This window comes from Strix aluco, chromosome 1 (assembly GCF_031877795.1).
Source record: "Strix aluco isolate bStrAlu1 chromosome 1, bStrAlu1.hap1, whole genome shotgun sequence".
Lineage (NCBI taxonomy): Eukaryota > Metazoa > Chordata > Aves > Strigiformes > Strigidae > Strix > Strix aluco.
The window spans coordinates 171,700,313-171,713,676 of record NC_133931.1 but is presented as its reverse complement, the minus strand read 5'-3'; the positions used below and the strand labels follow the sequence as shown (position 1 = coordinate 171,713,676).

Below are 13,364 nucleotides of genomic sequence, written 5' to 3'. Positions count from 1 at the left end.
ACACTGCAGCTTTCTTCACACTTCAGAGGTAGACTGGTCAAGCCTTTTAGGCTGGACATATTCTAGAAGCTAATGCGTGTTCAGTGGATACCACTTTTTAGACTGTATCTGCCTAGTATCCAAGCCCAGAAAGGTGAGTTGAGGAGGTTATTCTTCAGGTACATTTGTAAACAAGAAGTTTGTGAGTGGACCCTTTTCATCTACTTCTTTTTCTGTGAAGCATCAGTGTATTTCAGTGTTGGTCAGACCTTGACCCTGTGATTTCTTTTGGCATTCTGCTTAGAAGATGAACAAGTAGCAAGAGTTTTGTATGACCTACTCATATTATTTTTTTGGCCCTTGTTCCTATCCTTGTTCCTGATAGTCAAGGGCATCTCTAGTACTCTCCATCCTAGGACTTCAAATTATTTTAACTTTGGTGCTGAGATGTGAATATAAGATGTCCAAAGTGGACACTGCCTAAAAGTGACTCATGGGAACTTCTGCAGGGTGGTACCTGCATTGCTCCACCTCATCATGCATGGCCAACCACTTACCCCAGTGTGGTCATGATGGCCTCTGATACCATCACACGCTCCTGGGTCAGAACTTCAGCCTCCTTCACTGCAGGATTAGGGTTTATCATTAGAAGACAGATGACAAAGAATGTTCTTTTTACGTATTTAATGTAGGTACATTTTCTAGACATGGATTACTGGGAATACTGGAATACTGAATCTGCCCTGTTAGCAGCTCCTGACCTGGGATACATACTCCCATTCATATGATGCAAGCAATTTGCTCCTCTCCCTGCTCATGTAGATGTATGATTGCCCAATTTCTCTTACTGCTCAAGCTATTCTTCTGTAGCTCTTGGTACAGTAAAAATATGGGATGCAATAAAGGATAACAGAAAAATTGAGTCCTTCACAGTGCTGCCCCTACTCCTAGCCTATATTTGCTTGTCCCCCATCTTACTGAAAGAACTGTGCCAGGAGAGGCCCTGGAAAGTTCAGCAAAATGGGAAGAAAATAACTCTAGCTGCCTCAAGACAATTCTACAATGCAAAACATCTTAACAGAGTGAAACAGTCAAAATAATTTTTCAAATAATGACTTTTTCTAGGTACTTTACACAGCCTTTCTTTCTTCCTTTTTCCTTTGTACTGAATTTGGTTGTTTCTTAGACAACCTGCTGTTAATACAAGATAGGGTCAGAAATATAAAACATTATAGAAGTAAAGAATGTAATCATTTGTAAGGCAATAAAAGTCATGGCTAATCTTGGGAAAATGCATTTTTTTCAGTTGTGATTTGATTAATTTTCCTTATCAGTCATGCTTGTTTTTTCTCTTAGGCACTGTATAAAAGGTAACGTAGAGAATGTTTGCAGTGTAACAAAGATTTACCATCTGCAACTTCCAGGGTGGCGGTGCAGATGGACTGGCCAGCCTTGTTGGTAGCAATGCATGTATAAGCTCCACTGTACTTCTTTTTAACATCCAGCAGGATTAGACTGTGATGCATATTTGAACTGGCAAGTTTATACCCAGGAGTGTCTGGTTTGATCCAGATGATATCTTCCTGAGACTCTTCTTTCAGCCAAGTAATAGTTGGTGGCGGATGTCCTAAAGGAAAACCAATTCAATGAGCTTTAATTTTCCTAATGGTGTTCCTTCCTTACAATTATAAACTCTGCTGTTAATAAATGCCATTTTGATCTGTTTCCCGATACTTCTCCAACAATAACAGGAATAATATATAATAAAAGAACGTAAAACTTTCTACAGCACACTTATAAGGACATTAAACCTTTTTGTAAAACCAAATCTGTTAATCAACACATCTTCATAAGACCAATAAGTGTTATTATCATTAAGTCTCTTACAAAGTTGGGAGTAGAGTCCCAGACTTCAGATACAGGAGATGAGGTTACAATGACTCTAGAGAGAGTCTAGAATGTGTCATGAAGTTATGCAATTTGTTATGCAGAGAGACAAGGTATCTATCCACTTACCTTCAACTTTTACAGATAATGTGATGCTTGCACCTTTTTTCACCTTTTTATTAGTAAATCTTTCTAGGAACCTTGGTGGTATCAGCTGCTCATGGGAATCTGAAAATGACATTGATGAAACATGGTGACACCTTCTGTGTGAGTTTAGACTACTGAAAAACTCCTAGAGGTTCTGTTATCACCTGCTGTGACTTCTCTCACCTGTTTCTGATGGCTCTTCTTTCTCATCAGGATCTGTAACACAAGGAGAACAAAATGACAACTACAAATACCTTTCTGTCCATAAGCTGAAGAAAAAAAAAGTGACTCCAGAGGATTACTTCATGCAGGAGATATTACACAGAAATGTTAGTATAATTTATAAGAGATCCTCAGTTTTAATAAAATGAATCATTAAAATTAATGAGGCTGGGCAGAAATAAAATGTATGTTTATGAGACAACAGTCAGACACTAGAGAAGTGACATGTCTCATCTTTACACACAGTAAATTTATAGGTGAACCAAGTTTAAAGCATGTCGTCTTTTATCTACAGACTTTCCCACCTCACTTTGCTTACCATGGTAGGCTTTCTCAAGAAAAATAACTATATAAAATGGAAAAAGCCACTGGAATAGAGAAAAGCAGGTGCCAAAAATAGTCCAATACCTACCTTTGACTACCAGCCTGGCCGATGAATATGCAGAACCAGCAGAGTTGATGACAAATACTGAGTACTGGCCAGCATCTGCCTTAGTGACGTTGCGAATTTCCAGTGAGTGGAATTCCTGTTTATCAGTCTTCAGGATGCGATCCAAGGCCTTTAACGGCTGCCCATTTTTGAACCAATAGAGACGAGGCTGCGGGTACCCTGCGAGAAGCAGTTACAGACACAGAGAACAGAATGCGTTGACAACATCGATTTGGGAGCATCTCCAAACAGGCAGACCCTTCTGAGCAGGAGCCAAGGAATCCTTAGCTCTGCCCCGGGATGCTGTTTCAAAGATTTACCCCATTAGGAATGCCTGTAAATTCGTGAAATTCTAATTATCTGTTAAAGTTCCTTCCTGTCTCTTCAGTTTCTTGCACTGCCCATATTGGCTGCATGTGCAAATGCCTTCCAGGTTGGAAAGGTAAGATCTGATTTGCAATGTACACAAAGAGAAAAGTTGAAGCCAAAACAGTTCTCATCATTTTTATACGCGGATAAAACAGGAGAATCCCTACCTCTCCCTACCAGAGAGAGTCAACATCAGGAGGATGTTTTTGCAGGTTTTAGATCATAGCAGCATCCCCCTCATAGAGCAAGACAAGTCCAGGACTGTTTAATTTATTAAAGAGAATAAAGGACACCCTCACTATCTTTTTTTTATTCCTTATTGGTCCTCCGTAACTTATGTACTCAGAGAATTACAGGACTCAGTTTTCAGAAGCGTATGCCTGTAATTATGCCTGGAGACATGGACACAGGATGAGACACTTAATCTGCCTGAGTCTGTTGCAGTCAACGTTCATCAGTCAGAACACATTGTTCTAGCTGGTTTGTGAAAACGTGGTGCAAGATACACAGACTGGGGTCACAGCTGCGGAAGAGCACATCAGAAAACCTTGTCCAGCACTTCAACCTGACAGCAAACCTGGAACAACTGACAGTGCTGTGGGCTACCCTCACCTTTCACCTTCAGGTGAAATTTAGCCAATGATGCTCCAGGTGTCACATGAATGTCATGAAGCTCATCGAAGATCTGGGGCAATTGTTCCTCCTCAGTGGTAGATTCCTCCTGTTCTCGGCTAAGAAGCAAATAGAATTAGAAAGAAGAAAGTCACCAAACCAGAAAAGAGTTAGGCATCAGAATTACCTATTTTAGGTTAATTCAGTCTGTGGGTTGTGTCATCATGACAACAGATTTAGCACCAGATGACATTAAAAGTAATGGACTGATACCGTGAAGACATATCCAGGCTAGCCTGAAAGCAGCCAGAGCCAGCTTGTGCATGATAAATGTCCAGCTGTTGCAGTTACTGCATCTCAGCTGGTCTGGCTGTTCCTTTATGACATTAAACTGGCTCTGCTAGATACAGCAAAAACAAGCTTGACATAAACATACATATTGACCTTACCAAGTCAGAAGTTAGAAAGAGGTAGAGTTTGATATTTTACCTTGAAATATATTCTTTGGCACTGTAGTAAGAAGATGTCTCTGTTGCATCTGCTGCTGTCTCATAGTCAGTGCTGGTCACTGTTAAATGGAAAAGGAAGTGTTTTCTATAACCTGAGCTTTGAAACTATTTTTCTTACTATAATTATAGTTTCCCTACTAATTTGAGTGACTGGCAGGTCAATTCCACATTGCTGCTACAGCAGGATCCCACATGTCCCTGGATTATGGAAAACACCTCTGTTTATCTGAAAAACTTTGCTCTGAGCCTTGCTTTGGAGTTGGCAAAACCCAGCTGAACCCAAGAAGTTTGCAAGTGAAACATTTTGTGGCCAATGCATACAGGTTTTTTAATACAAAAGGTGTTTTTCTTGAAAAAAAATTTATCAACCTCTCAGCAGGATTCCTTCCCTTGTTTTTTCTACAGTGATTTTGAGACTTACAGTCTACTCGAAGCTCAGCCTTGGTTGAAGCAACGCCCATGTTGTTTTCAGCAAGGCAACGGTAAACACCCATGTCAGTGGGGACGACAGCTGTGATGATCAGCTGATGGCATCCTTCCTGGTCCTCATTGATCATGTAATGGTCATTTTCTTCAATAGCTTTCCCATCCTTGAACCAGCGAACTGTGGGGAGTGGTTTGCCAACGACAATGCAGTCAAAGCTGACTGGATATCCATCTTGTACCTCTTGGTTTTGGAGCTCAGTCATAAACATGGGAGCTAAAGTTAGGAGAGAAGAAAGGAAAAACTTGGTTGTGTTAAAAGATGTATTTTAAGAGCTTTGCTGCCCAGTGCCTGAAGGCTTCTGGTTTCTAGGTTTTTTAATTGCGGAGTGATATCTTTTCTCTATGACAACAGTGAAGAAGAAACTCCCTGACAAACACTATGAAGATATTCCATAACACCATAAACATTGCAATACCACAGCTGCAAACTACACCTTGCCTCTGTTCCTCTCCTTGCCTTGTCTTTTCTCCATCAGGACTGCTCTGAAAACGGTTTCATTTATTTAAGCATAATAATCATAGTATTTATGGCCGTATTATTGTAGTAGGGGACATTTCTATTGTGAAAAGGAGTTTTGTAGATAAGTCAATACTTTGCAACTCCCTCCTTCATCACTAACGTCCCTCATCTCCCTTAAAATGAAAAATAATAAAAAATCAATCAATTTTTCCAAAAGTGCAACGTTTCCAGAAAAATATCTACACTGAATGAAAAACAAAGGCTTTCTGGAAGTTATTAGTGAGTGAAAAGATAACATTCTGACCTGCTGCAGCTGTCTTTTCCAAAGAATAAACAGGTTTGCTTCACCTACCTGTGTCAGAAGTCAGCAAAGGTGGTGGAGGTCTCACTACTGGTGGTGCAAACTTCCCATGGGTGGGTGGTGTTGCTTTCCCAATACGCAATTCAATTTTTTTAGGGCCTTGTTCCAAAATGTCAATCTCCACGGGAATTCCCAGAGCACCAAACATCTCTCTGAATCGAGTGGCGGCAGTTTTTGCCTCAGACAAGATTTCAAACTTGATGTAGATGTACTGATCATCCTCACGATATGTCTGATGGTCAACCACCTCTATGTCCCCTTCATCTGCACTGACGAAGAGTTCTTCCTCCACATCAGATATCTCTGTTGAGATCTTGGCCTTGAAGAGTCTGTGAAGTCTCCTTCCTGCTTTACGGAAAGCATCATCCAGATCACTGCCAGACGAGCTCTCTGTCTCACTGTCAGTGCTTTGTTTAACTTGCTTCTCCTTACGAAGAACTTGAGGTTCCTGAGTGCCAACAACCACCTCAGCACTGTGTGAAACCTTGCCAAATTTATTGGATGCCTCACAGGTGTATTTACCTGCATCTTTGCTGTCCAGACCAGTGATAATCAAAGAGCAGGTCCCATCACTGTAATTGTCTATGTGATAGTAGCGACCATCTGAAAGCTCTTCCCCATCCTTCAGCCAACGGACTTTCATGTCAGTTTTGCTGTGGGCCACACACTCGAGGTGGAGAGTGCTTCCAGGCTCACCAGAGAAATCTTTGAAGGTCTCAGTAAACACTGGGCATTCTTGTTGCTTTATCTCTTTCCTGACTTTGTAGCCTTTGAAAGCAGCCTGGATCTTCACAGCGGCCTTGTTCATGGAAGGGTCATCTAAATCTGTTATTTCTGGTTCAGCTGGTTTAGCAGCTGGGGCAGCCACAACAGTCTCCACACTGGATTTCTCCCACTGTTTCCATAATTTGCCTGTGGAGGTGGACTGAGCCTTGCTAGTAACACTGACACTTGTCTTCCCAGCTTTCTTGAGGTAGTTCACCAGTGAAGGAGTCCCAGCTCTAGACTCATCATCTGAGCTTGTGAAAGAGAAATCTGCTTCTCCTGTTCTAGCCAGCTCATCGCATGTGGAGTACTCCTCTGAGTAATAGTGAGACATCTCCGCTTCCTCCTTCCTCAACTTCTGAAGCTTCTCATCCTCTTCAGGCACCTCACTGATGGAATCCAAGGTGGGCTCCCGGCTCATCCGGCGTTTCTTGGCCAGGGCTTCCCACAGGAGGTGAAGGTCTCCCTCCTGAGCAGCCTCAGGGGGCAAGCTGGGCTGGACATGGCCATCCACCAGCTCTTCTGGTTGGCTTGCAGGGGCTTCTTCCCTGGACATCTCTTTCAGCATTGTCACTGTGGGAACTGAGGAGAATTAAATTGATAAGCTGTTAAAAGTCTGTGAGTAAGCTCTGAGAAAGCACAGGGAAACGTTATTCTAAAGCCTGGGCAGAAAAGTACCACTAAGCATTCTGTTGAGAACAAAATGTGAAATTAATATAAGTGGACACGGTCCTGGGCAACTTGTTCTAGGTGACCCTGCTTTGAGCACAGGGGTAGACTGTGCTGTCTCCAGAAGTACTTTCCAACCTCAACTATGCTAAGATTCTATGCATGCACATAAAACACGGCCAAACAACTTTTTCTTTTTTTCTTCCTCGTACGTTTGTACCCAGTAAATAAATTTCTGCCCTTTTTGAATGTTGCAGTCAATGAATATCTCATTAAGACTGTCAGCGGAGCCTGGAAAGCTATTCCAGACTCATCCTATTTTACAGCTAGACAGGGCTTCACTGACTGGCTTGAATAGATCTCCACTGGTTGTAACAGGAGCTGAGTGTCCCACCTCATATGGAGCTATCTGCCTGTGGATACTTTGGTTTAGATGTGTCTAAATCTGAATGTTGTGACTCACCCTCTGGGACACACTGACTTGCCTCTGCATAGTGCCCAGTGTCATTTGAGATGCTCCAGGCTGTCTGGGACATCCACATGTGGCTCTCAGATACAACACAGGACCTGTGAGTGCTCTGTGTTCCTCTGGAGAAGGAGATGGAGGCCAGGGGTGATATCCAGAAGTGCCTCAATGGCACTAGATGCCTGTGTGTGGGCCACCAAATCCCACCGTAGGGGCACAATTCAGCTTCCTAAGCACTATGACCCAAAGCCATTTGGGATATCTAGGACAGGGTTCTGGTGGATACCATGTAGAACATACAAAGGAGCCCTCACTTTCTGAAGTGGCACCTGAAAGCTGGGCAGGATACCCTAAAGCATCTCAAAAGGCACCAGAAATCCATGTAGAGACAACTGTATCACACCTTAAATATCTGACTCAGGAAAATCTTATCTGAGCAGCTCAAAGCTCTTAGGTACGCAGAAACACACTGGGCAACACCAAACAGGAAAATAACAATTTGTGGGTTGTTATCACAGCTTGTAAAGGAAAATTAATTCCAGTCCAAGCTGTGGAGATACCCACGGGAATGCACTGTCTGTACCTTCAAGATGCAAGCTGGCAACAGATTTGACTTCTGGAGAAACCATGCAGGTATACGTGTCCTGATCTTCAGGTTTAAATGCATGAATAATGAGTATCTGCTTTTTTCCATCAGAGAGGATCTTGTATCTCCCTCCAGCTTGTATTTGTTCTTTTCCTTTGAACCATGTCACTCTTTCTTCAGTTTCACTCGATAATTTGCACTCCAAGCGAGCCACCTCCCCTTCCGAGACTGATCCTCCCACCAGAGGATGGGTGATTGTAACTGGAGACTCTGTAATTACAAAAAAGTGAATTAACACAAAGAACATACCATAATCTGGCTTTAAGGCACTGAAATCACTCTATAAAATATCGAAGCATTCCATCCTTCATTTATAGATTCTTTAGCTGTTGTAGACAATCAAAGGAAAAAAAAAAAAAAAAAAGACTTGGCAGCATCCAAAGTTTGCATTTCCAGAGATAATAACAAAATAACTTTACAAGCTCTCCCCGCAGTTAAACCAGCTCCATTTAAATATATACATGCAAAAGTGGTTGCATTTTTCACATTCCTGTGTTTATTTACCCATCACCGGTATTCAAGCAATCCTACAGATTCTAGATCTTAACGTTTAGAAGCAAAGCAGTTCTGAAGTGAGACAAGAAACAATAAAAACAATTTAAAAGAAAAGAGATTATTAAAAGTGGCATCATTCATCCCAGTCTTTAAAGTAAAAAAAAAAAAAAATTATGCTTAGGAAGAGTAAAAATTCTCAAAAAGCATAAAGAACTTAAAAATACAAATTCTTTGTGTCTTCTTTACTTTGGAAGGAGGGCTGCCAGTGGCATCCTGTTTGTACGACAGCGACACTCGAAGTCAAGACAAATGCATTAAACGTGGAGATGTTGACGGGGATGGAAAGCACGCAGCTGCGTTCCCCAAAGCAGCACACTCCTGAGCGTGATCTGCTCCTCTGCAGATTTCACTGGGGTGAGGGGACCACTGCCCAAAATACCTTGGGGTTATTGTAGCCAAAGTCAGCATATGCAGAGTTATCAGGGTCCAGCACTGACAGTTGTTATGTTGCAAAAACACCATTGTGTGTCTGAGCCTTAAGCAAAAGAGGATTTTTAATTATTATTCTCACTTTGAGGAATTTGTTGGGCACTTGGTTATCACAGAAAGAGTTACAAGAAAAAAAAGATTGAGGGAGTGGCTCTCTATCCCTCTGTAGCTTCCAAAGTTTCACCAACAGACAGCAAAGGAACTGTGTCCTCCAGCATTTCTTTGTGGGGGCTATTGAAAAAGATACACAAATAATATAATAAAAAAGGAAGATGGGTGAAGAAGACAACATTGCCCACCCACTGCATTGGTACCAGAGTCTTGGTTACCCCAAATGCATTCCAACATGCCCATTTTGACTCATTCCATCTTCACTCCACCAGAAAAGAAACTCATGGTGACCAGACAACACACGGATGCAGTGCAGGCCACTAGACAGCTTGATGCATTTTGTAGAAAACGAGTGTTGAGTACTAACAACGCGTCAGGTTTTGTTCTTGGCAGCCCAGAACAATTTTTCCAAGCTCTTTCTCCTGTATTGTGTTGGCAGCAAAGCACTGGAAGACATTGCAGAGTGAACTCTTCCAGGAGATGCCTGGGACAGGTGAAGCAGGCATGCCATGCGAAACACAAGGTCTACAGCAGCTCACAGTCCTCCGTGGGGGCATCTCTCTGTTCTCACCTAGCTGCACCATCTGAGGGAAGTGCACTGGCTCGCTGGCCCCAACTTTGTTTACAGCTGAGACGCGGAATCTGTAGAGTTCACCCGGGGTGAGATCATCCACCATAAACTCCGTGTTTTGAATAATGCCCTTGCTGCATGACTGCCAGCCAATACCTGGGATTTTCCTCTCCACATTGTAGCCTAGGATGTCACAACCGCCGTCACTCAACGGCTTGTACCAAGACAGAATTACAGAGTGGCTGTTCTTACTTAAAACTTCTGGTTCTTCAGGTGGATCAGGGTGGGCTGAAGGCACAACAGAGGTCCCGTGATGTATGGCATGAGGAATAACGTTTTATACTAAAACAACCAAGAGCCTTCTACAAGCAATGAGAAGGAAGCACAACAGATTCAGTATTTGTCTTGTAAAGCTGAGCAGGTAAATGCCCATGACTGTGAGACATACCTGTGCACCATGGAGCTCTCCTTTGTCTGCCCTGATCTACACTGCTAATGACAAATACTCATTTTCCAACTGTCATCTCACATACTTAATATCACATATCACTGTGCATTTTTCCTGCTGCTTTGTCCCACCCAGCTCAAAATAAAGATGACCCTACACTGTCAGTATTATCAAGGAACTTAGCTGAAAAGTTCAAGTACATTTGTCTTTGATCAGATTTATTTCAGGTCTGGCCTTAATGGAAATCGAGTTATCATTGGACTACAGAGTAACTCTAGCAGTTTAATAGCAAGTCACTCACTTTCTGTGTAATTATTATATATGTCACAGCATCAGGCAATAACAAATAAATACATAACGGCATGGTGTCCTACCACACTGGCTACTGACGGTCATATTTGGTACATTGGAAAATATTCCTCACTTAATTTACACTTTGGCTTAGAAGACAAAAATAATTCTTTTAGCCTTCAGGTTCAAGGCATTTACCAAGAAAATTACCCACCACAATGTACCAATCCAACAAACTAAAGGCAAATACGGTCAACAGCCAGTTCTTTAATTCTGGGCACCACAAACATTTCTTTCCACATAGCATAAAAGCTTATTTTCTCTATTTTTAGCCAAATTTCATGCAGGGAACCTGTCAACAGGAGGAGTTCATGAGGGTAGTATTTTGCAGTTCCTAAAATGCAGGTGCCCAAAATCAGATAACGCTGTTTTAAATCCATCAACGACTTTTTTTTTTTTTTTTGTGGAAATTACTAGAATATATCAGAGATCTCTCAATTCTCAGAAATCATTAGACAGACAGATTACCTGTAATAATTTAAAGAATGGATAGTCAGTCAGTGGCTCTTGAACATCTCAACTACAGTCTACAGGTAAACCACCTTGCAGTTATCTCATAACCATCACTGGCGTTACACTGGCATGACCATTGCTGGGTGAACCACCTATGCCACTGTGGGAAGGAGCCAGACCTTGAGTGCTGGGAGTCATTGGCCTAACCTGCCCCACAAGGGAATTGGGCAGCTACCATCTTCTCTACTTGCAAATTACTCCAAGAGCTATTAACTCTTGTATCTCTGAAGGACACAGTGTGTGTTTCATGGATCTCACCCACATGAATATTTTAATATGCAAGTCATTAATCTGGAATACTGGTTGCCCTCCATTTGAGTAGATTAGCAGATTTCAAAGGGTTCTCTGCTGCCCTGGTTAATTTTTCCACGTGCACTCTAGTTCAGCTCTCTCCTGTGTCCCCAATGTTTGCTGAGGGTGATGTTGAATTCTGAGTAAATTGATTTCCATTGATTTCCATGTTATATTTTACACAAGACTCCAGCTAAAGAAAGCTAGCGAATATCTCTACCATCTGTATCCTGATATAATTTTCTTCAGGTGAGCTGAACTCTTTCTGGTCAAAGAACAAGTTGCCCAGCAGCACCTTCTCAGACTAAGAACACTAGCTTGGGACATGCAAGGCAGAGAGAAAAGAATCGTCACAAAGATTAGAAAATTAAAAGTTGTAGCTCAATACCAAAGTCTGAGATTTCAAGTGCCACTGGGCTAGAACAACAGACACTTACCTATCACAGATAACTTGGCTGATGCAATTGCTTCCCTGGAAGCAAAGGTCACCTCTCCAGAGTGATGCAGTTGGGCTTTTTTCAGAATAAGTTTGTATTTGCTTCCATCTGCCTGTATCTCCCAGTCCTCATCCGATTGGATTTCCATGTCATTGCTATACCAGGCAACTTCATTAATTGGCACAGCTTCACTTAGAACACAGCTGAATGTAGCTTTCTCTCCCAGAGACACTTCCACATCTGTGAGAGGCTGCAAGATCTGTAGGCGCCATCCTATAGATGAAAATAGGTAATCAACCCCCTAGGTTACAGAAACAAATACAGGCAAGAGATTTTGTCAACATTTATGTTGAAGCTCTGGACAGACAGGCCTCGGAGACCAAGGAGATCACTAAGAGGGAGGTTATGTATATCACTAGAACAGAAGGTGTCATTGGGGACTGAAACTTTCTAAAACTTTCAGGAGCAAAAACCAAGCCAGCAATGTCTTTCTTTCCCAAGTAGCAGAAAACTGCAATGAAGATACCATGCAATGACTGAGGATGGTTGGTCTTGTACTCTGTAAGGGGTTCTGATCCAGTAATAGCATAAAATACAAGGATACAGAGATAATATCGTTGCTGATATAACTTTCATCTCTAGAGCCTTGAAGTACCTATAAGCAGAACCCAACTCATCAGAATAATGACAACTGTAAGACAGTCATTTGCTGCTAACTCATTGCCAGCTGATGCTGCTTATATCCATGTCATGGCCTACAGAACTAGAAAAAAAGGAAATTGTAAAACATCATCCATTTATTGTGTGGGAAGAACATTTAGGTAAGAAGTAAGCAACAAATGCACTTTTTCCTCTCTGCTACTCATCATATTTTCCTGCTTCATTTGCCCTTTCCAATCAGAAATTTAAGACTCCCTATGCACAACTGCTTCGGTTACCTTTCACCGTCAGGAAGGCTGAGGTCACCGCATCGCTGCACGTAAAAGTCACCCTGCAGCTGTCCTGGGGAGTTAGGTTCTTCAGCAGCAGAAGATGCCTGCGCCCATTTTCAAAGTAAACCATCTCAGTGTTTTCTGTAGTTTTGGCAGGTTCATCGTCAATCAGCCAGTTGTAGTTGTAGCACTCAGGCTTGGAAAGGTAGCATTCAAAGAGGGCTTCCCCTCCTTCCACAGCTTCCACATTCTCCAAGCCCTGGACAATGCTGTTCTTGGCTAGCAAAGAAGGACAATGAACAGTATTAATTGTTTGGCCTTGCATATTTGAATATTACAAGTCTCGGAGCACTGGATGATTCCCACTGCTGGAAAGCTGATGGAAAGGTTGTGTATGTGATATACTGTGCTTGTAGGTTTAGTTATTCATTTCAACTATGCTCTAACACAATACTATATGTAAAAATGCTTTTAGTAGTGACATAGTTGAAAAATAATGATAAACCTCTAGGACCTTTAGCATTTCATCTAAACTTCCTCCAGAAACCTAACTGCTGTTTTGACAAATAAAGAAAAAAATGTTGGTGTTTATATGAATCAAGCCAATTTTCGATAGGAAAGCATAGCTCAGGAAGATGAAGTATAATCAGATTCCTTCTGTCCCACAGCAGGAAGGATTTCCCACAGATCTCCCAGGCAGCACAGTTATCAACAGAAC

General features: G+C 41.9%; 1 protein-coding gene across 6 annotated transcripts in view; it reads right to left on the bottom strand.

Annotated features, from left to right (window-relative positions):
• Positions 1-13,364, bottom strand: part of OBSCN (obscurin, cytoskeletal calmodulin and titin-interacting RhoGEF) — a 195,739-nt gene that overhangs the window by 65,316 nt on the left and 117,059 nt on the right. For all 6 annotated transcript variants that reach the window (XM_074845565.1, XM_074845521.1, XM_074845530.1 and 3 more), the window contains 12 exons: positions 12,653-12,925; positions 11,715-11,987; positions 7,946-8,218; positions 5,454-6,809; positions 4,577-4,855; positions 4,136-4,214; positions 3,647-3,765; positions 2,648-2,845; positions 2,197-2,229; positions 1,996-2,094; positions 1,388-1,606; positions 537-603 (listed from right to left, as the gene is read on the bottom strand). In XM_074845565.1, coding sequence (XP_074701666.1) covers positions 537-603; positions 1,388-1,606; positions 1,996-2,094; positions 2,197-2,229; positions 2,648-2,845; positions 3,647-3,765; positions 4,136-4,214; positions 4,577-4,855; positions 5,454-6,809; positions 7,946-8,218; positions 11,715-11,987; positions 12,653-12,925 — 3,268 coding nt within the window. The remainder of the gene's footprint in view (positions 1-536; positions 604-1,387; positions 1,607-1,995; positions 2,095-2,196; positions 2,230-2,647; positions 2,846-3,646; positions 3,766-4,135; positions 4,215-4,576; positions 4,856-5,453; positions 6,810-7,945; positions 8,219-11,714; positions 11,988-12,652; positions 12,926-13,364) is intronic.